Source organism: Stegodyphus dumicola, chromosome 8, assembly GCF_044657685.1.
Source record: "Stegodyphus dumicola isolate Sdum_Otavi_A_Nest chromosome 8, ASM4465768v1".
In the NCBI taxonomy this organism is placed as follows: domain Eukaryota; kingdom Metazoa; phylum Arthropoda; class Arachnida; order Araneae; family Eresidae; genus Stegodyphus; species Stegodyphus dumicola.
Window position 1 is genome coordinate 108,879,866 of NC_140775.1, and position 24,666 is coordinate 108,904,531.

Below are 24,666 nucleotides of genomic sequence, written 5' to 3' on the forward strand. Positions count from 1 at the left end.
AAATCCTTAATATTTATTTGTTTACTTCATTAAACATTTCTTTCAACACGTGCATGCGTAAAGCATATGCGCGTAATGTATGCGCATTCTTTACGTGCATGCATAATGTATGCACATTCTCTATGCGCATGCGTAAAGTTTGTGGCTTTGAGGTCTGGATTATAGATCATTCCTGATAATGGACATCCGGATTACGGACTTTGTACTGTAAAATATGCTGATACAACTTAATCATTTCTGAAAGCATGCCACTGTAATAGTTGAGCTAAAATTAGATTTCTGTAATCATACCACTGTTAATAGCATTATATTCATTAGATCTTTTATTTTGTGAAGTAAAAATTTTTAAATGCTGCACCCCAATTAGCCCAATTATTTAACAAACCAAACACCCAATTATTTAAATTTAAATTATAAGGAGGTAATTTAATTAATATGAAGTTAGGTATTTGAATGAATTCTATGAAATCAAAGGGAGATAAACAGATTTTGAAGAATGTTTTGAAAACCATATAATTTAGTTATTTATTGTCTTGTTTTAAAGATAACATTTGATGATATCATGTATTGTATTATCATTTAATTGTGCCTGACTATTTTTTATAAATGCTCAACTATTATTTCATTTAGAAATTCCATATGCTTTTTTAAAGCTTGTATTTTGCATTCTGTTGAAAGAATTTTGAAATATCTCTGCTCCCTCCCCCCCCCCCTTTTTTTTTTTTTTTGTATATGTGTGAAGCATATGCATGCACAATATTCCAGATACCATGTTGTATTTAGGTTGAAGTCCAAAGCAAGTAAATGGTTGCCTTTCAAACTTGTTTTGTTGAATTTGGTAACTTATTTTCTGCAAAGTTTGTTCATTAATCACTTCTTAGCATCTCATCATCTTAATTAGGTACTTATAAATGACTATTGTATATCTTAGCATTCTTTTTATTTACTGTGTACTTTCTGGTGTTTTTGCAGGTGTCTGTAAATGCTCCTATACAGTCAAAAGTCGTTAATCCGGACTCGTCGGGACTTCGGCGATTCCGGATTATCGATTTTTCCGGATTATAGATCATCAGTTTAAATCTGGTAAAATGGCATGCAGAAATTATAAAATTAAAAATATGAAACCGTAATTTACGAAATAAAGAACAATTATGATCTAAAGGGTATCAAAACTTACAAAAAAAAAGCTTAATATTTATTTGTTTACTTTATTAAACATTTCTTTCAATGTAAGTTGTTTAACTTGCTTCGTTTTTTATGTTATAATACATTCTCTTTAATTCTATAAACAGACATAATTTCTTGTTCAGTTACAAAGTTCCGCTGTTCAAGTCCTATAATTGCTGTGTCGAGAATACCGACTAATTTGTCAATCGAAATTTTTTCGTTTTCAATAACCTCTGTTACTTTCTTCGCTATCGGAAGCGAATTATAATGACGAGGCATTTGATTTAAATCATATCAAAGACGAGATGAAATACTACATTGAGTAAGCAATTATAAGCCAAATAAAATAAAAACATCTGCTCTTAAGATAAGGATAGTGCTGACAGATCAACTTCCAATTCAATGCACGCCGCCGCGGCGTTAAAGATAAACAAAGTTTAGATAAACAAACGTTAAAGTTTAGATAAACAAACGTTAAAGTTTAGATAAACTTTATCCATTTTTTGCAGCAATTCCACTTTTTGTTTAATGGACTCCGAAACATACTTTCGCTTTGTATATCCTTTACATATTAGTAAATATATATCGGAAATTCTATTTGACATAATCGAAAGTTCAAGTTTACTTTTATAAAATTGCTCTAACAGTCTGCAAAAAATAATAATCCGGATCCAATTCGAAAATTAAGGAACAACGCAATCTGCAACATTAACTGAAATAGATAATTTTAGCTTAGCTTATCCCGTCCGTTATACATTAAACGCGCATTCGTAAACGTATTTTGCGCACGCGCACACGCAAATTAGCAGCGGTAAAGGTCTTATGCGCATGCGTCAACGCGACGCATACGCAGAAAGTTTGTAGCTTTGAGGTCCGGATTATGGGTGTCCGAATTAACGACTTTTGACTGTATTGCAGTTTTTACTTTAGTATTATATATTGATTCATAGTGCTGTGTTATGTTAATGTAGATCAGAAGAGGTTTTCAAGGAGAATTAATTTGCCAAACTGAAGCTGAAGAAAAGGAAATTTGTTGTCTATCATCTAGTATCTCAGAAGTTATTTATGGAATGGAAGATGGTTCTTTAAAGGTAAATTTTTTATGATTGTTGATATTCTGTTGTAAAATATTTTTTGTGTGTTAATTAAAATTAACTACTATTTAAAATTATCACAAAGTTAGTTTCTTAAGATGGTTTCATAAAAAATTTCCCATATGATGCAGTAAGTATGATTTATAATTTAAATTATGTAATAATTTATTATTGCTATTATCATTTAAAGCAAAATTAATTGCAAGTATTTCTTGCTTTTATTCCAGAATAGTAAATTCCAGCATTATTTCTCAGTTATTTCAGAGTCTTAATTAAATATAAAAAGTAAAGTATGAGAATATATAGGGCTCACCAGCGACCGAGCAGTGAATCGCTGAATACTGGTAGTTCAATCCGAGATCCAAATCCCACGAACGGGTTGGCTGCATGGGCGCTTTCATGGTTTTCCCCATGTGTAACATGTGTCCGAGCCACTTTCCCTTAGAAAGACCTTTACGAAGCATCCCTTCGCTTTGGCAGATAGCCCTTGTGTGCTTTGCCATAGTCAAATAAGCCATGAAAATATTTAATTATATGTATGAAATATGTTTGCACATTTTTGAGATTCATATTATAAGCAGACATTTTTATTTACTGTTTTAAGCATAGAAACCTGTATGATTATAAATAATTAATAGCTGAGTAAAAATTGTTATCTTTCACCTGCGAAAATGTTCAGCTACCTAAGTTGATGTGGTATTCTGTATGTTATTCAGAGTACGAATTTAAGCTTTAACTTGCCACTAGCAGAGTGACTAAAACTGTGAAACACTAGTAATTTTATGTATCAATTCAACAGGCTGATTGCATGAGGCTTCAGACGAGTCATTTGCCTTTAGAGAACTTTCTATAAAATATTTCAAAACTTCTGTCATTTAAACTAATAGTTATAGTGTGCTTTTTTGGTCAAATGATTCATCCATGCGTTAACCACTGAAACCAATATTAAGTAAAAGTAGTAATAATTTAATAACCAAGTAAAATATTAAGTCTAAAATTTGTGAATTCACTTGATTTTAAATGTTGTTATAAAGTAGTTCCTGTTATGTCCATAGCTCAAGAATGATAAAACTGTAAAACTGATTTTATATGGAGAACTTCTGTAGTGCTAACTAAATATTGGAAAAGTCAGAGATCATCTAATCATATCCAAACAGTTATGAATATGTGAAAAGTATAGAATCTTCTTGTGACTAGTGACAATGGGTAGAATATTGATTTCAAAAAATAGATTGAATTATTCACATAACTACATAACTACTACAAAACATTGAAAGTCAAGGAAGATCCTCTAATCTTGAACTCTCAATTTTTCTTGAATATATATGAATTTACTTATCAAGAAATGCATTATATTAAGAGAATTAGCCACTAATATTTAATAGAAAATCCAAAATAAGTTATTAAATATAGGATTTCTGATTGCCTGTGGTGAATTTTCTGATGAATTTTATCACAATGATGGGGGGAAAAAAAATTCAAAATTCAAATGGCAAAAGTTTAAATTTCTTGAAATCTCCAAAATAATGCTATATCACCAAATATAGTTGAGACTTGTTTATTTTCAATTTTGCATTCACATTGATGTAGCAATCAAATTTTCTAACATTATTTTTTTCTAAATGAGTAAAAGCATTTGTAGCTATTTTTGTGTGCTCCTTTATTTCCAATAAGTTCAGTTGTTTTTATAAAAATGCTTCGTTAGTTTTTCAATAAAATAATTGTCTGCCTTTAACATGAACTTCAAGCTGATATTAAAAAAAGAATACATTGGATTCCATGTTTTAAAGAAGTTATCTATTACATTAGTAGCTAAATTCCTATGAATGTTTTAATTACCAAAGACAAATTCTCTGTGGAGATTTGCCTAGCTTTAAAAATTCTTTTTGTCTGATAGCTTTGAACTAAAAAAAATTCATACCAAGTTTCTCCTTGTGAACGTACACTCTGTCTTTTGAATCAAAAATTTTGTAGTCAAATAATAAAGTCTTAATCAAATTATAATCTAAATAATCAAGTTCTTTAGGCTTTATTTATGTTTCATTATATGTATCTACTCTGCATGAAATGGATACACGCATACTGCTCTCAATATTATGTGTATATATATTATATCCTTTAAAAAAATACTAAGGAGAGACATTAAATTAGAGTTTTAATTGTAATTTAAGTCTTTATTTAAAGGTAAAAATACATACAATGGGGTTTGGATACTTTTTCAAATTAGACAGAAAATTTGAATACAGCATTTGGTATTAATGGACTTTGAAGAAAAACAATTTAACTGAAAAATCTATTTTCTGAAATTTAAAAGTCCAATTATAAATTACTAGAAAGTAATAGAAAAGTATCCTCACCTCATCAGCTCTGAAAGTAAATTAGACAGTACATCTGAAAGTGAATTCACAGGTGTTTCATCAAATGAATATGCAATAAATTTGCAGAATGGAAGCCAAAACCTTAATCATGTATTACGGGATTATAAAAGGGAAAAGGGGGTTAAATTCTGGCTGAATGTAAGATGAAAAAAAAAAAAAAATGTAGCTTGCAGTGTGTCCAAAATAAATTTAGGTCATTAAAAAATTTGAAGCATTTTATTATTGGGGCAAAGAGCTCCAAAAGATGGAAAAAAATTGACTTCGACTTATATTCATACTACCCGTAGGAAATACCACAAAAAATCCTTCAGGCATTTCATTCTCTGGGATTTGAACGTACTTCAAATTACATATGGTAGGCTGTTTCACCTCTTGGGTGCCAGTAGTTTTTCAGCTCTGAAGTTTATAATTCAATTTATTTGGCTAATTGTAACTGACATGAAATAGAATACTGCTTTGATCATTATTTACTGTAGCTCATCTGTACTCTGCACCCAGTCCTCATTCAGCACATTTATTATTACATAAAGTGTGTGCTGTCTGTATCATTATGCACATTTATTATCACATTAAAATAACTAAAATATTAAACATTATTCCGCAGCAAAATGATTTCCAGAATTTCTTATATTCTGACTAAATTTTCATCACTTCTCTTTAACTTTCAATTTTAAATTAGCGTGTGTTAATAGCTAAAATATATTGCTTTTGTTTGTAATCTCTTTATTCACTATTTTTTATTGTTTTTTTGCAAGACACAATCACCTTGGTGACTTTCCAGAACTTCAAAGTTTGGATATTGAAAATTTTGGATGTTCCAAATTGCACTATACTGCCAAATCTTGTTATCTTTTACTGTATTTTAACTCTTGACCTACAGAATGTTAGCAGTTTTTTTTTTTCCCACTATTGTGTATTTCTAGATGAGTAAGTTCCCCCCCCTTTTTTTTTAATATTTTTTATCAAGTGTTACAGTTTTAAAATTAAAAGGTTATTAATTAGGTCTTCAATGTAAGTTTCTTTCATAGCTGCATCGAAAGAAACAATGCTTCCTCTAAACAACCTATTTATATGTTTATGCAGAAGCAGCCCTTCTTCTCATGATATGAATTTGAAATAATTTATCACTGTTTTGATTTTATCTTAAGATTATTTACAGTAAAGTTTTATTTTTGATTTTACCATTTGTTTAATACCTAAATTCAATTATTATTTTTACTTTTATTGCCTGAAGAAGTAGATCACCAGAGGATTATAAGGACGTCTTATCAGTATAGGAAGTCACATCTCATCAGAATAGGAAGTTATTTCACTTGCATAAGAATGTTTATCTCCCAAATTAGTTTTTATTAGTCTATGATATGGTTCTGACACTGTTTTCCATGGTAGTTATTGGAATAGCTATAAGTCATCTGTTGTGCTTATAATAATTAGCTGTCTGAGCAGCTGAATTTATCATTTAAGCCTTTATGGTGACATCAGATTTCTTTTTGTAGGTACAAATTGCAGACAATCATTATTTCTTTTTAAATGCTTTTTAAGCTGTAAAGATTTGATTTTATTAAATGGCAGCAGTGTGAGTATTACTTTTATTTAAAATGTAAGGTGGCAAAATATGTAAACCAGTGGTTCTCAACCTTTTGACTATCGCGTACCATCTAAACAAAAATTGAAAAACTTAAGTACCACCACCACCACATTTTACAATGATTATTTTCCAGTTTCTCAGTAGAAATATTAAAGAAAACATAGTTTGCTATTTGCACAACCTATTGGCTATTTGTATTAAATATGCACACATAAAAAAATTATTAGATTAAATATTGGTTACCATTTTAATCATCAGAATTTAAGTTATAACACTTTAATTTTAAAATTTAATATGAAATTTGGGCCTGTTTAAGAGAGATCAATTTGTTTATGCCCGGTCTTATTTTATTTAGTTTTAACCATAAATTAGAATCCACTTTTAATTTTGTTCTGTATTTATTTTTCAAATATAACAGAAAAAAATTCTTGTTCACACAAATAAGCTGTGCAAAAAGGCAAAAAGTTTTAATAGCTTTATTTGAAGTGTCTTTAAATTCTTTTTTTCAGTTCAGCTAAAAGTTAACAAGTGTGCTATTTGTTGTGTAGCGAAATTATGTTAATTAATGAATTAATGTCTTATTCAAAATTAATTTATTTGTATTCCAAATTATGCTCTACAATGTGTATTTTATTCAATCTATGTGTTAATTTGTTATAATATTAATTAGGGTTTTTGTAACTTAAGATTCAACGTTGCATCACTCATTTTTTTCTGAACCTGCTTGGCAGAATTTTTATGTTATATTATGGATTAAAAATACTTAATTTTATTTTACTTACTTCAAACTTATACTGTTAGAAACAGAAAATTTTGTTCTTTAATTTAAGAGTACTTTCATTGTGATAGCTGTAATCGTTTTTGAAATATGCTCATTTAATTAACAGAATTTTGTAATTTCGTCAGACTAGCTGAAATGAGGGGGGAACTTGGTTTTCGTGTTATTTTGGTGGTGCAGTAGAATGAGATAAGGTGAAGATCCCTTTTTACATCCGGTCCCATGCTTAAGGTTTGCTGCATTTGCCCGGGTGTCTTGGCAACCTTGGGAAAAATGAGTTGAACTGCTGAGTTGAAAGAGTAAGATTTTTTCTACTGTTTTCTGCGGGGTGTTTTTTGTCGGGTTTTGTCCCCATTTAGGTGAATTTTGCGAGTTTATGGTGTGCGTTTGTAACAAAAAGCCGGAGCACTCAATTTTTCGCCCTCTTTCTTGCTTCTTTTCTCTCAGGGTTTTCGGCTGCAGTAGATTCATCAGTCAGCGGGGTCAGTTTTGCCCAGCAGTACAGAAAAAGATGAAGGGTAATACATAAAATGAAGTTTTATCTTTTACCATGAAGAATACACAAGATGTTCAACAATGTAACGTTATCCATAGCCAACTTTAACTACCTTCCCATTCGTACCTTTTCTTCCTAAATGGAGTCATCTGGGTTCATCTTCTCTTCAAGATCAATGGGCTTTTCCTTCCCGAAATTGCAGCAGCTGGGATCCATTTGGTCTGCTCATATCAGCAGACAACTTCCCATGCAGGCATAACTGGTGTGAACCTTGACCATCTGAGTGGTAGGGACAGCAGATTAATTTTTCCATCTTTAAAAGAACTCTGAACTTTGACAGCCTTTGAATTCTCTGTCCTGTGGAAAGCTTCATGAGTGATCGCATTCGAAGGACATTAGTCCCTAAGGAATTTTCCCTAGATGTGGACATGGTCATTATGAATGCCAGTTTTTAAGGGAATCTGTCTACTTTCCTGTTTTTCCCCGGTTAGAGAATCCAGTATCCCTGAAGAGAAACACAAATAATCAGTTCTTTTTTTTTTTTTTTTTTTTTTTTTTTTTTTTTTTTGTGCGTGCGTGCGTGCGTTGGTTGCCTTGGTAGTTTATAAGTTAAAATTTTCTCTTAATGTGAAGGTATTTGATAAGGTTAAGATTGCTCGTAGTTCTAATTTAAGCATCTTGAGAATTCAGTTTTTTTAAAGAAAATTAAAATTAAAAGAAATGGTTTACCAAAGTTTTCTTAATTATATTGTTAAAATTACAATTATTATGAATTCCTAAAATTATCCATTTTTTTTGTATTGTAACTACCCTATCATTTGTAGGTTTTTCATTTACTGTGCATTATTTCCTCGAACCTTTAATAATTTGTTTTGAGAGTAGTTTCATGAGTTAAATTTGGAAAAATGTTATCTGCTTAACAGATTCCTCGTTTGCCCAGTTGTAGGTTCATCCCCACCAGAGAAATATTACTGGTGTTATAGAATATATATATAATATAAAAAATAGAATGGCTTTGTTCTATGCGAACAAGCAACCTTTAATTAACTTTCTGCAATTTCAGGATCTTCCCCCTAGACCAATACTTTGGAGAACATTCCAAGCTATTACATAACCACTTCTATAAAGAGAGAACTCGTGTCATTTTACGTCAGAGAGAGAGACTGCTTTTTCTCACTGCTATTATCTGCTGTTATCTGTGCTGCTGCTTTCTCATCTGCCTCCCTTTGATAGAATGTTATGACAAATTGAATTTGATCTTATTTAGTAAAGAGTGATAATATGCTTTTTGACTGGAATAAAGATATGGAGTGGTAAATTTAAATTCTTCTGTGTCGGATTTATTCTGCGTGGAAAGAGCTCCTCTGGATTTATTTTTCTAATTTCATCGTCTACCGCACAACGGTCAAGGACATCAAGTGTCAATCATCTGCTAATCTCCCTGTGCCTTGCTTTTCTTCATCGGCTACAAAGTGCGGTGCTTCAAGTCTGAGTTTTGTGCAAACTGATTATCGGTGCTTCAAAAATGGAGACAAAAGCTAAAGCTGCGATCAACTACACAAGAATCGATAGCCATTAAAGATGCAACAAAATTCCAATTTGCTATTTTTGATGATCCCAAAGTGATATTCCTGTGGATAATTACATTCTGCTATTTGAACAAAAATACAACGCAAAAAATATTCAAGATAAGGACAAACCACTAGTATTCTCTGAGTGCCTGAGAGGAGAAGCACTTGCATACTTCTTTTGCGAGTGTTTAGACAAACACCAGGAAGCAGTAAAGGAAAAATTCAGTACATGTTTTTCCAGTGCAGAGGTAGTGACATTTAATGACTTTGTATCTGTCGCATATGAAAAATTTAATAATATTGACTTCTATTTTCGTAACAAATTTGTTATAAAATTAACAAACAGAGTGATGGCTAATTGAATTTTGGACTTTATTAACAAAAAAGTAAAGAGAACTTATGTACGCCTTATTGTTTACATTACAACTTTAGAATGACAAAAATAATAGTGATGCCAGATGCATAAAACATAATAAAACAATAAAACAATGATGCCACTGAAAACTGCACATAATATCAATTAAATGCTCGATTCTCAACAGCCTCCTTCGAGCATGAAAAATATTCATTGCTCATATAGATTAACGTTTACTTATTGACTGATTTTACACCAATCAACTTCTTCTGGAAATGGAACTGAGGTGTTAGAAGTGCCTTCGTCAGAATGTCTGCTCATTGTTCATTACTTCTGACATAGTCCAACTCAAACTCAAAACGTCCCTTCGAGAACTCATCTTGCACAAACTTGTACCTTTGATCAATATGCTTTTTGCATGCATGGAACATTAGATATTTCATGTACTTGATAGTACTCTGATTATCAATTTGTAGGATAAGCAATGAGACATTATTAGCTATCTCACTGAACAAGCTCTTCAACCATAACAGGTCTTTTGTGGCATCAGCTGCTGCCATGAACTCTGCCTCTGTCGTCGAATTGGATATGGCGTCCTGTAGCTTGCTTTGCCACGTAATTGCACCTCCACCATAGAAAGAAATAACACCCGTTTGAGATCTGCATGTTTCTGCAGAGCTGTTGTTATCTGCATCACTAAACAAATCAAACTTCTATCATCTTCATTCTTGTACACAATGTCGTGTCCTATGGTATTGCAAATATACCTTAATGTTGCCTGTATGATTTTCCAATCAATCTCTGTAAGATTGTTCTGCTTTCGAGACATCAAACTCACTGCATAAGCAATATCCGATCGAGTCCCCATCGCCAAGTACAGCAAACTGGCAACTACTGATCGGTATGGAATTTCATTGCTGAGAGGCTTCGCCTCCTTGATCTTGATCATGCCATCATCATTCGGTTGACCATAGTCGACCTTGAGACTCGAATTCTTTACTGGGATGCGTGATGTCTTAGCATCTCCATATCGCTCTAATATCTTTCTTGTAAATGCTTCTTGGTGCAGGAAGAGTGAGCCATCTTTCAGACGTTCAACTTGTACACCAAGGAAACAATGTAACGTCGTTACTCGAATGTTAAAATGTTGCTTGAGCTCATCCATAAATGTCAAAAATGCTTCTTTGTCCTGAACAGTGACAATGCCATCATCAACATAAATCGCTATCAGCATCTTATGTCCGTAATCATTTCATATGAATAGGCAGTTGTCGGATTTACTTTGTATCATGCCATGTTTCTTCAGCACGTCTGTAAACTTGGCATTCCAATTTCGTCCAGCTTGTTTCAAGCCGTATAAAGGTCGAAGCACCTTGCATACACGCTTAGTTCCATCATTATAGCCTTCAGGTTGATGCATGTAGATCTCCTCAGTTAGGTCACCGTAAAGGAATGCCGTCTCCATGTCAATTTGATATAAGTTAAGATTCTCCTTGGCTGCCATTGCAATTAGAGCTCGAATAGTGTCATAGTGACACACCGGCTAAATGTGTCTTCGTAGTCGATATTCACCGTCTGGGTGTACCCTTTTGCTACTAAATGGGCCTTGAATCTCTCGATTGAGCCATCTGGATTTGTCTTCACTCTGTAATCCCAGCAATTGTCGAGGATTTTACGTTCATTAGGTGGCTCAACAAGTTGACATGTTCTATGTTTGGCATGCGAAGCCATTTCTTCGTCCATGGCTCGTTTCCAGTCGCCATATCCAGGAGACTTCGTTACTTCGTCATACGTTTTAGGCTCTTCCAACTTCAGAATGCTGTTATACACGTCGTAGTCATTAAATCCGACAGGCTGTTGGATAGTTTAACGGTCTCTCAATGTACGCGAGGTCATCTGTGTTGCTTCATCTTCATCAGTGCACAGATCACCAACCTCCTGTGTGTCTAACTTTTAATTCACTGTACTAATTACCAGCATAACATTGCGCACCTAATATTTCAGTATGTGCACGTCTTGTGTATCTAATAATAATGCTTCAAAGGATCATAGTGTACTCAACCTATGAGTACACACGTTATATATATATGCTACCGTATCCATGCTTTTGCATACACCTTGTAACATGGCAATGTATTATCCAGTGTCTAACATTAATTAGCTTTAACGCCACTGTATTGAGTACCAAATTTGTATGTATGTTTATGTATTAGTGTATTAGCATAATGACCACATATGGTTATCTAGATAAAGGTGGATGTGGCGCTATACCAATTAACCGAATTGGAAGAGGGGTGGTGCCCACGTTCTCCGTCGCATGTGTGTCTGCATCATCCAAAATAGACTTCATACCACTTGATAGACCGATGTTAGATGCTAATTTTGAAGGTTGGGAAGTAGAGCCGATTTGCTGTTCATTGAACACTACATTGGCACTTTATCGTATCATTCCTTGATGGTATGAAAATGCAATACCCATCATCATCACAATAACCAACCAAATAGCCCTTTATAGCCTTGTCATCTAATTTACCTCTGTTGACATTTGGTACATGTACAAATACAGGTGATCCAAAAACTCGAATTCTGTTGATTGCCAGCTTGCGTCCAAACCATTCCTCAAACGGAGATTTTCCCATAGTCTCACTTGCTCCGGTTGATTGAGAACGTAGACAACTGTAGACGCTGCTTCTGCCCATAAGAACTGTATAGGCCTGAATCTTTGATCATAGTGCGAACTGCATTCATTATTGCACGATTATCTCTTTTAACCAATCCGTTTTGTTCTGGTGTATATGGCATAGTGATTCGCAGCTTGATGTCTGCATCATTAGTCAGTTTCACCAATTTATCATTGTCAAACTCACGACCACCGTCTGTGACTAATTCTTTTACATTTATACCATCTTTGTTGGTCCGAACAAGAAACTGCTTGATTTTATCTACAGCCTCGTCTTTATGTCTCAGAAATTCTACATGTCAAAACTTAGAGTAATCGTCCTTAATCACTAACATATACTTTTTTCCACCTCTTGATAAGATTGGCGACTCGAGTAAGTGCATGTATTATCTCATCAGATTTTTGTGTTTTGAATCATTTTGGTTTAAATGTTCGTCGACTTTGTTTACCATACGCACATGGCTCCCAAAATAGTCCATCGTCGACAAAATCTATACCATTTTGCCGCAAGTACTGTTTCACGTACTGTATTCCTTGATGCCCAAGTCGTCAATGCCAAAGTGATAATGGCAATTTTGTCGTCTTCATTGCCGCCTCAGGAAAAGGAGTTGTCATTTCGTTGTCAACCAAGTAGGCTGCAGCAGGAGGACTTCCTTATGGCTTGACTGGTTTTGCACATAGTTCAAAAAGTCCATTTGATGAACGTGGGGCTTCTAAAAGTATATTATCTGGGGTCTCCTTGCGAAAGAAACGACAAATCATATCGTCTGAATCACCAAAGCTCGAGATTCCTCGCTTCATTGCCTTTGAGGATGATAACAAATTTTTGCCAATTTCTAGTGCGTACAGTACATCAGTGAGCTCAATAAATTTTTGTACTTTTCCAACTGTCGCGCACACATCAATGTCCCCACAGCCATATGCTGGTATTGTCTGTTACCAACTGTGATTTTTGTTTGTTTTTTAAAGTGACGGTACGTCTTGAAATATTTGGCTGAATTTGTAATGTGTGCTGTAGCTCCATCGTCTTTAAGCCACACATTTCGGCCACAATCATCTTCTTGACAAGCAAACGCACAGCATTGAACATTTGCAAAGAAGGTCTCTGTTTTGCCGTTCATTGTGGTTGGAATGTCAGGAAAAACTGGGCAAAATTTACCAATGTGCCCGGGTTTATTACAAGGAAAACAGATGCCATTGAAACCTTTCACACCATCCTTGGTCTTACTAAGTCTGTTCATCGTTTTGGCATTATTTGTTGTCAAGGGTTGGGATTGGCTCACCATCTAAGGTTTCTGACCACCCTTCTTCCATTTCTTTCCACTATGTTTTGCACTATAATTAGCATTTGTCACAAATGTTATCGTACTTTCTTTTCTAAGCTCTTGATTTCTTCTTTGCAGCCACCTGTTGATCTGTTCGATCAGTTTTTCAGGTGACTTTTCCGTCTTTGGCATTGAGTCCACTGTTATATGAACTCTATATATTCGTCATCGGGAAGAATAGATAAGATTTGCAGTGTTAGCAAGTTCTGTGGCAATTTTCCTTCGCCGCTCAACTCTTGCTCACGTTGAAGATCCACCCACAGTGTACATAACGTGCGAGTGAAAACTGTTGCAGAAGAGTGTCCAATTTCACTCTTGACACCTTCTCAAAATTACTTAGTAACTCATTCCTTAAATTTAACTCATTCGGTGATACATTTGTGCAAATGATCACAGCAGCTTTCGCATTCGCCTTTGCATACGCTTTTGCGGCTTCATTGTACTCGCATATCGTTTTTTCATTCGCACTTTCTGCCAGAAGATAGGATAAGGACGCCCTCACAATCGTTGAGCACAAATAAAAAGTTTATTTAAAATTGTTGAAATCAGAAACAAAAGTCAAATACGTCAACATAGCCTTCGTTAATTTATTTTCACAGTTAAATGTCACTAAAACCCATAACCTGTTATAAAATTAATGAACAGAGTGATGGCTAATTGAATTATGGACTTTATTAACAAAAATGTAAAGAGAACTTACATACGTCTTATTGTTTACATGGCAACTTTTAGAATGATGAAAATAATAGTGATGGCAGATGCAGAAAACATTATAAAACAATAAAACAATGATGCCATTGAAAACTGCACACAATATGAATTAAATGCTCGATTCTCAATAAAATTAAGATATGGATTTAATTTGAAGTTGACTGATGCTACAATGGTTGAAGCCCTCAACCAGGGTCTTCCTGAAGCCAAGCATATGATACTTACTATTCAGAAAACAAATTCACCAAAAGAATGGATTGAACTAGCCCGAAAACCTTTCCCAAATTTAGTGCCACTGGATGGAGTAGAAAGTGCAAGAAGTGGTTACTGATTTGTTGCTCCAAGGCAAGCTCTACCTAGTGCAAGAAGTGATTATAGATTTGTTGCTCCGAGGCAAACTCTACCTAGATATTCTGATAGGCTATTTCAACCAAATCAGTATAGACCTCCGGCTTTTTCAATATTCATACATGCCGCTTAATTATCATTTACCTTCTTTAAGCTACCATAACACAATCCAAAAATGAAGAGAAAAGGTGATTATATTTTAATGTCCAAATTGGACAATAAAATGCACCAGGGATTATAGATACAGATTCTCAGATAAACATTCTTTTTTACAATATTTTTAAGGGTATTGGTAAAATCTTTGAACAAGTTGAAGATAAATCTAATAGCAAATTATTTTCTCTATCTAGTCAGATTCATGTAGAAAGCATTAATAAAATATCATGTAAAATAGGTAAACTCACTAATGGTGTAATATTTTATGTGGTAAATTCTAATTTAAATTATTTATTATTATCTTCATCCTGTGTTTCACTGTTCAAATTACAATTGAATTTTTATAATTATCAAGTTTATCAGTTTAGAAAACAGGTGAGTAAAAATGTTAAATTAGATAAGTTTTTTTCAAAATAATTTTGTATGTAAAAATGATATCAATGCTAAACAATCTGGTAAATATTTAGAAAAAAGTGAAAATTTTGTATGTAAAAATGATATTAGTACTAAAAAGTCTGGTAATTATTTTGAAAATCGTAAAAATTCTGACAGTAAATTACAAAAATTGTTGAATAGTTAAAATCATATATTTGCTAAAAATAAATACGGTGTTGGTTGTATAAAGATTGAACCCCCCCCCCCCCAGAATAGTTTTAACTTCTGAATTACCATAGACCATATCGAGTATCTCCTAAAGATAATAGTGAAATTAAGAAGCAAATAGATGAGTGTAAAACACTGGAATAATTAAACCATCTTACAGTCCTTATGCTGCTTCTGTAACTTTAGCTTATAAGCATGATGAACAAGGAAAAACTGGATTGTGTATTGATTACAGAAAGCTTACAAAACCTGATTCTGAGCCCATTCCTAGAATTGATGCTGTATTAGATCAATTAACATATGCAAAAATTTTCTCTACATTGGATTTAACATCAGGCTATTGGCATATGAAATTAAATGAAAAATATACTGAAAAATTAGCATTTACTACAAATTTTGGATTTTATGAGTTCCATAGACTACCTTTTGGTTGGAAGAATTCCCCAGCTGTTTTTCAAGGAGCTCTTAGACAAATTTTAAACAAATATCAAATTCAATTTGCTTTAAATTATTTTGATAAACATTTAAACCATCTTAAAAAAATATTTGATATATGTGAAAAAGAACATATAAAATTAAAACAATTTAAATGTAATTTTGCTAAAGGAAAAATAAATTTTCTAGGATATGAAATTCAAGCAGGTAAATACCAGCCAAGTAATGCAAATATAGATGTTATTAAGAAATCACAATTCCCTAAAAATGTCAGAGTTGCAAAGAGTTTTAGGAAGTACAGTCAAAAGTCTTTAATCCGGACTCGTCGGGACTTCGGCGATTCCGGATTATCGATTTTTCCGGATTATAGATCATCAGTTTAAATCTGGTAAGATGGCATGCAGAAATTATAAAATTAAAAATATGAAACCGTAATTTATAAAATAATGAGCAATTATGATCTAAAGGGTATCAAAATTTACCAAAAAAGAAGCCTAATATTTATTTGTTTACTTTATTAAACATTTCTTTCAACGCGCGGATGCGTAAAGCATACCTTACGCATAGCCGAAATTAGAAAATTGCAACCAGAAAACTATTTGATTTGTATTCGTGATATTTATAATGACGACGAATTTGATTTAAATCATATCAAAGACGGAGTACACCGAAATTAAATACTACATTTAGTAAGGAATTATAAGCCGAATAAAATAAAAACATCTGCCCTGAAGATAACGATAGTGTTGACAAATCAACTTCCAGTTCATTGCGCGCCGCGACGTCCCCTCCCCCGCGCAGAGCAGCGTGAAATTGATAAACAGATTTCGGAACGGTTAGATAAACAAAGAATATGCCTTTATCCATTTTTTGTAGCAATTCGTTTTTTGTTTGATGGGCATCGAAACATACTTTCGTTTTCTAGATCCTTTGGGAGCTCCAGCATCGGAAATTCTATTTGACATAATCGAAAGTTCAAGCTTACTTTTAGAAAATTGCTCTTACAGTCTGCAAAAAATAATAAGCCGGATCCAATTCGAAGATTAAAGAACGCAATCATCAACACTAATTGAAATAGATAATTAGATAATTTTAGCTTATACCGTCCGATATATATTAAACGCGCACGCGAAAACGTATTCTGCACTTGCGCAGACGCATATGCGCAGTGGTAAATGTCTTGCGCGCACGAGTAAAACGCCTATGCGCATGCTTCAATGCGGCGCATGCGCAGAAAGATTTTAGCTTTGAGGTCCGGATTATAGATCATTCCGGATTATGGGTGTCCAAATTAACGACTTTTGACTGTATTAATGTATATCAGAAATGTATTCAAAATTAGGTAAAAATTAGAGCTCCCCTAACAAATTTACTTAAGAAAGGTACCCCCTATAAATAGACTGATGAATATCAAATAGCTTTTCAAAAATTAAAAAATGCATTAATTTCTAGGCCTATTTTAATTTGTTTAATCCTAAATATCCTTGTCATATATTTCTTGATGTCTCCAAAGAAGCTGTTGGTGCTGTCTTAAAACAAGAACATCCTGATGGTAATTTACATCCATTTGTTTTTCATTCTAGAAAATTAAGATCTTATGAACAAAATTATGCAATTACTGAGCTGGAATGTTTATCTATTATTGATGCAATTGATAAATTTTATTATTATTTACATGGTAATCATTTTACTGTACATACTGACCATGCTGCTCTAGTCTAGCTTAAAAATATAAAACATCCTACAGGTCGCTTATTTAGATGGTCTTTAAAATTATCTATGTTATCTATGTATGTTACATATACATATACATAAGTTAATTTATTATCATTAGAAGAAATAAAAGACTATCAAAATTTAGACAACGTTTGTAATCTTAAATGTAAGAAAATGAATGATGTATTAACTATTAAAAAACAGGGACTGTATAAAATTGTAATTCCAATGACTCTTTGTACTAAGTTGCTTGAAAAGGCACATCTACAATTTGGCCATATTGGTGTGTACTTAATGCTAAATTTATTATCTCTTCAATATTATTGGCCAGGAATTGTTCAAGATGTTAGAAATTATTGCAAACATTGTGAAGTATGTCATTTTATTAAGAAAAGTAAACAAGTTAAATTTGGTTTAATGCAAAACTTTTCATTGGTCAGTGAACCCTTTTAAATATTGTCTGTTGATACTTTTGAAGGTTTAAATTATTATAATTCTACTAAAAAGTATATTCACATAATTATTGATCATGCTTTAGAGACATTAGGTATTTTTTGGAAGGAGGAAAGATGAAAAATTAGCAACCGCCTTCGCCGGGAATCGAATCACAGACCTCTGGAATACCGGCCCAGTGTGCAGAATCACTACACCACGAAGGCACGCTAGAAAAGCGGGAGATACCTTATATACTCCCCCTTTTAAAGGGCGACTAGGGTTTTAGGGGACTTGGTTGCCAAATCCTGGGTGCGGAGAATCATCATTCACAACCCTTTTAGTTCGGGCGCCACTTGTAGAGTCAGTAGGTTAATTGGAAGCAGGAAAGATGAAAAATAGCAACTGCTTTTGCCAGGAATCAAACCATGGACCTCTGGATACCGGTCCAGTGTGCAGAAACACCACACCATGAAGGCATGCTAGGAAGGCTGAAGAAATACCTTATAATGCAACCAGGTATATTTGGACTTTTGCTTCTAAAAGTGTAACTACTGATACTTATATAAATTGCTTAAGACAAATTTTTCAAATTCAGGTACCAAAGAAAATTTTTTGCACCATTCGAAAAAAATCGCACCATGTTGCGTCAGAGAGAGAGTGCTTTTTCCCACTGCTATTCCACTAAGATCTGTGCTGCTACTCTCTCATCTGCCTCCCTTTGTTAGAATGCTATGACGCATTGAATTTGATCTTATTTAGTAAAGAGTGATAATATGCCTTTTGACTGGAATAAAGATATGGAGTGGTAAATTTAAATCCTTCTGTGTCGTCGTTTCATTGCCAAGCTTCATTCATGTGCCCGACTGCCAAAACATTACATATATGTACCTAACATCTTTAGTACGCCAAACAACTTCCGAGTTCTGGCGTCAGTTCCTGCTGCCGCGGGGCCCATGAACTGCGTTAATGAAACGCGAAAAGACAAAGATCACTTTACTCTTGTTCCTGTGACTGACTGAAAAAAGGAGAAGCTGCTGCCCGTATTTTGCTTCAGACCTGAGGTAGAATGGAATGAGCTACGAGGACTTCTCTAAAAAAATAGAGTGAAAAGCTTTACTGGAGTGCTGACGAGAGATATAATTACACTATTGTTCGACTCTTCACATCATCGCAATAGAGCACTCACTGTTCTAATGAAGAGCAAAGTGCAATTTAGCACTTTCAGCAGTAAGAAGGATATTCCATTCAAAGTGGTTACCCATGGACTTTCAGAATTCCTGTTGAAGAAATCAAAGAGGAGCTAAAGAACGATGGTTTCCCGGTTATAAATATCATGCAATTAACCCAGAAAATTGATAGAAATTTGACTAAACTTCCCTTTTTCTTCACCTCTTTTAAGTGAGATGACAAAAGCAGAAATATTTACCATAAAAATACCTTACTCAACCTACGTGTCACATTTAGAAGATATAGATGCAATCAAAGCACTTTAATGTTCTTTCGGTGTCAACGCTACAGCCATGGACAGACCTTCTGTAATAATTTATCAAGATGTTTGAAATGTGAGCAAATGCACTTGACCTACACCTGTAAATTACAGAAAGATGAAAAGGCTACTTGTGTACATTGCAAAAAGGATCATATGGCATCCTCGAAGTCGTGGGAATTTTGACCTAAGATTCATGAAAGAAATGGAACTAAGACATCAATTCAAGCTCCCAAGCCGCAAAAATCTGACAAAAACCCGCTGGTGCCTGAGAAAACTGTGAAGAATGATAACTTTTCTCATTCAAATCCCCACACTGATGCTGCGAAGTCGTTTTGGATGTAAATGTTAAACTTATGGTCTGCAAGTTTATCGAATCTGTAGAGAAGTGTAAGAATTGAATCGCTCCAAGAAAAGGTTCTTCTTGCTCTGGGCATTGTAGAACAGATAATGCAAATGGACTTTTAACTTTGCTACCTGTAGTAAGATGATTGCCTTGAAAATAACTGCTTTTTACTTTCTAGCAATATAGGGCTTCCTAAATGGCACCACCTGATTGACTCTGCATTCCATGTCATTGTTCTGCATCACCTATCATGATTGGACTTCTCTCTCCGCCTATCATGTCTTAAGCCCCTCCTCCCTGCCAAGCCTTTCCTCGGGATTTTATTTTCGTCTGGACTTTCTACTGTCATGCGCCTTTATGGCACACCTTGAATAAAATTTTTATAATAAATAAAATTGCATTTTTTTTTTCTTTATATTTTAAAGGACAATTTTGTTCAAATATTTAGTAAATTATTGTAGTACTGTAGCATGGCTTATCATCAGGTATCAAATCTAGCATAGTAAACCACAGTTCTCTGATTTTATTTCTTTTAAATAATTAAGTTATTATTAGTTATGAACAAATTTCTTCAATGCTTCATGCTTAGTACTTCTAATTAAAGTGACAATGCCTAAGCTTCTAGTGGTTTTCACGTTATAGATTGGCCAGTTAAGCCAATTTTGAAAACTAAGCAAAGTGACTGGCACATTTTCAAATTTTGCTTACATATGCTGTCCCAGAAGAAAAAAAAAAAAAAAAAAATTGAAAATAAATTAATATTTTAAGTTTAATTTTGAGCAATGCATTGCATAAAATAATTATAAATATATTTCCACAATTTAAAACATAAAAAATCAATTGAAAATTCAATTAAAAATTTAGCAAATCAATAAATGTAATTTGTCTTCCACTTCAGGTCAAGTCTGTTACCTTGAGATTATTTTACTGCCAATTAGTTTGTAAATCTGCCTAAAGGGGGAGCAGTACATATTCAAAGTAGTCAAACTTAGCTTTATCAGTTTATCTATGTCACTGAATATGCACTGCCCCATTTAGACAGATTTACAAACTAATTTTGTGTAAAATAATCTCAAGGTAATGGACTTGACATAAGGTGGAAGACAAATTATTTTTCTATTGATTTCTATAAGTAAAAAACTTCTGTAATTAATTTTTATCATGAATATAACACACTAATAGTTCATATATAAAATAATTAAACTTCTTTATTTAAAAAAGTTAGATTACAAAACAAAGAGGTTGAATAACATGAAACCTGAAAGGGACAAGCATTTTTGCCTACGATCACGTATTTTAAGATTTATATCTAAAAGCTTTCAATTGATTTTTTTTATATTTTGAATTGTAGAAATATATTTATATTCATCTTTATGTGACGCATTGCTCAAATTAAACTTTAAACATAATTTAGCTTGAATTTCCTTTCTTTTCTTCTTGGACAGCATATGTAAGTAAAATTTGAAAATGGGCCAACTACTTTAACTAAGAAGAACTAAAGATTTCATTTCTTTTAGTTTATAACTTATTTTAAATATTTGTTTATTAGGTGAGTAACACTGGGTTAAATATTGTTTAACATATAAAGTTCATTGAGCATGATAATAATTGTTTATGTATGCATTTCTGTTCATATTATTTTCATCTCTTACTTTTTCCTTGTAGGTGCTAAATATTTCTTCAAAAAAGGTAACAGTTTTGGAAAAGCATGAAGGTCGAATTAATTATATTTTGCATTCTAAGAAAAGTGGTACTTTTTTTACATGTTCAGAGGACAAAACTCTAAGAGTAAGTGGATTTTATAATTAACTTCTGAATTACGAAGAATATTTGCTTTTTAATTTCTAGTTAAAATCAAATGTCTCAAAAAGTAATTGAGAATATGTATTGTGTTTAATCCTTTAGTCCGTTGGCTCTTTATAGAACATGCATTACAATGTTAAAAAAAAAAAAAAAAAAAAAAAAAGGTTTGAAGCTTTTTGTCATCAGTTTGAAGTTTTATGGATCAAAGGCATTATATCCAATAGCAAAATGTTTTCAAATGAGGTAAAAATTGTATGAACTACTGTAGATTGGAAAAGGTTTTAGTATTTAAAATCTAGCTTTTGGTATGAGCTGTCTAATTAATAAATAGTCTCCAGGTAATTGAATAATCATTAGGTTTTTAAATAGTTGAAAACTAAAAATTTCATATTTTTAAGTGCAAAACAGATATTTATGAATCAGTTTACTGATGTAGATCATTTTTATATTGCTTACAGATATGATATAAAGATTTTGTGGAATAAATTTTATTTATGAAAACTCTAAAATAGCTCATTCTTTTAACCATTTTGGATGAAACAGCATTTGTTGTTAAAACTGTACTGACCTCTTTCTTTGTAGTGAAAACATTTATTTAGCTCTATCAGTTCAAAGCCATGGGTATGGTTTTTTAAATCAATTGACATATAATGGCTACTTTCTGAAATATTTACTATGTAATGGCCATATAGAAAGATGAGATTTATACAGTTCCTTCAAAAGTTACAGCATTTATTTTCATTAAAATTCTGTCTATTGACATTGTCTAAAATTCTACGTTCAACAGGACCACATGGTATCAAGGCCAAGCTTTTGAATATTAAGGAGCCTAAACTGACCAAGGAAATACATGTTATTGCCTCCAGTGTTTGCATTTTGGAAAAATTGCCCATATAATGATGGAAGGATGGTTCTATATGCCCAATATATAAAAAAGGAGATAAGCTGGAGTGTAAGAAGTACAGAGATGTCACACTGCTGAACATATCTTCTGAAACATTCTATCAGAATGAGTAGCTACTTTTACAATAAAAATAATTGGAGAATATCAGTATGGATCCCAAAAGGGTACCAACCAAATACACACTATTAGACAAAATTTGAAAAGACAAAAGAAGATGATTTAGATACATACCACCTTTTCATTGATTTTAAGACTGCTTATGATAGCATTAACAGCGAGAAACTGTTTCAGATGATACTGGAGTGAGGAGTGCCTGAAAAATTGTTGAATCTGATAATGATGAACCTTAGGAAAGTAAAGTATAGAGTAAAACTGGAAACTGGATTATCACTTGTGTTTCATACTGAAAAAAAAAGACTAAAGCAAGGAGATTTTCTTTCCTTCCAACTTTCTAATATTGCCCTTGGAAAAGCAATAAAAGATTTGGGCATACAAAGACAAAATATTGTATTCATAGAATCTGTGCAATTGTTGGTCTTTGCTAATTGCATTGACATCATGGGAAGAATGAGGGCAGCAATAGTTGAGGCTTTTTGTACTCTCAAGCTGGCAGTAAAAAAAATAGTGATTTGATTGTCAATGAAGAAAAAAATAAAGTTGCTTACAGTTACAAACAGAAGCCATAACTTGATACCGCTGAAAATAAAAGACTATGTTTTTGGGAAGGTTGAAAAATTCAAATATTTGAGTACAACTGTAAATAATAATAATGATATACCTATTTAAATCAAGAACCGAATCAGGAGGCCAACATATGCTATTATGGATTATGAAATGTTTAAAACAAAATAATTAAACAATAAAACTAAAATATTGTTGTACAAGACCTTAGTAAGACCTACAGTTTTGTATGGAAGTGAGTGTTGGACAGTGAATAAAGCAGATTAGAATAGAGTAATGACATTTGAAAGAAACATTTTGAAAAGAATTTTTGGAGCAGTGGAGGGAAATGGAGTGGGGAAAATAAGATATAATTTTGATCTACAGCAAAAGATTTAGAGAACAAAATACAATAAAAGTTATTAAAGCCTTCCAACTAAGATGGCAAGGCCATATATACAGATTTGTAGATGAAAACCCAGTGAAGAAATTATCATTCTAAGAGCCAGAGGGAAAGAGAAGGAGAGGATGACTACAAATGAGATAGCTAGACAATGTGGAAGAATGGATAATGAACATTGGTATCAATAGTTGGAGAACTGTGGCATTGGATGGGTTAAGATGGTGGATGCTGACAGAGACAGCCTTGGCCAGAAATTGACTGTAGAGCATAAGAAGAAGAAGAAAAATATTCTACACATTAACATTATTTTGACCTTATTAGGAGATGCTTTATGCTTATTTATTTCCTAACATAAAATATAGAACAAGCAAAAACATTTATGAATACAAAAAAAAAAAAAAATGCAAGTAATGCCATTCACAAAAGGGTAATGTTATTTTTAATAGTTCGCTGACTTTGCCGCAACATCCTCCCCACCCTGGTCAACTTCCAGCGGGATGACCAGCTGCACAGGTTGGGTAATGGTATGTCCATTTGGTGCCTAGAACACAAGTATGGACTTTCTTGTTGCGGCCAAGGATTAGCTCCTCAACACGGGCCTTTTTCCGGGTGTGGCGAGGTCTAACATCTTCTTGTAGTAGGACAATGTCCCCTTTCCGAATTTTATTTCTTTCAGATGAATTCCATACTTGATGAAATGTATGCAAGTTCATCAGATATTCCTTTTGCCATCTTTTCCAAAAGAAGTTCATGAAATGTTGATGATTCTTCCACATACGATTTAAATTTGTTTCAGGATTTGTGGAGCTGGAAGGAATAGTAGTTAATTTCTTTCCTATGAGGAAGTGCGAGAGTGTTAAAGCTTCCTCAGAGTCATCTTTTATTCCATATTCAACAATCGGTCTTCTGTTAAGAGCGGCTTCAATATCACATAATACAGTGATCAAACCAGTGTCATCCAAAAGAGCCTTATCTAATGTTTTCCGAAGGCATCGCTTAATTGAGCCTATCATTCTTTCCCACCATCTTCCTCACCAAGCCGCTCATGGGGCGATGAATTTCCATTTGATGTTGTGGTGGGCATAAAACTGTTGTGCCTTGGCAGAGAATATAGTATCTCAGAATAATTTCAGCTCTTTGTCCGCAGCGCAGAAAGTTGTGGCATTATCAGTGTACACTGTATGAGAAAGTGAACGTCTAGAGACAAAACGTTGTAATGCAAGTAGGA

General features: G+C 33.2%; 1 protein-coding gene across 4 annotated transcripts in view; it reads left to right on the forward strand.

Annotated features, from left to right (window-relative positions):
• The window catches only part of LOC118202361 (apoptotic protease-activating factor 1-like), a 311,048-nt gene that overhangs the window by 218,920 nt on the left and 67,462 nt on the right, over positions 1-24,666 (forward strand). For all 4 annotated transcript variants that reach the window (XM_085822252.1, XM_085822253.1, XM_085822254.1 and 1 more), the window contains exons 10-11: positions 2,139-2,258; positions 21,334-21,456. In XM_085822252.1, the coding sequence (XP_085678378.1) occupies positions 2,139-2,258; positions 21,334-21,456 (243 nt within the window). The remainder of the gene's footprint in view (positions 1-2,138; positions 2,259-21,333; positions 21,457-24,666) is intronic.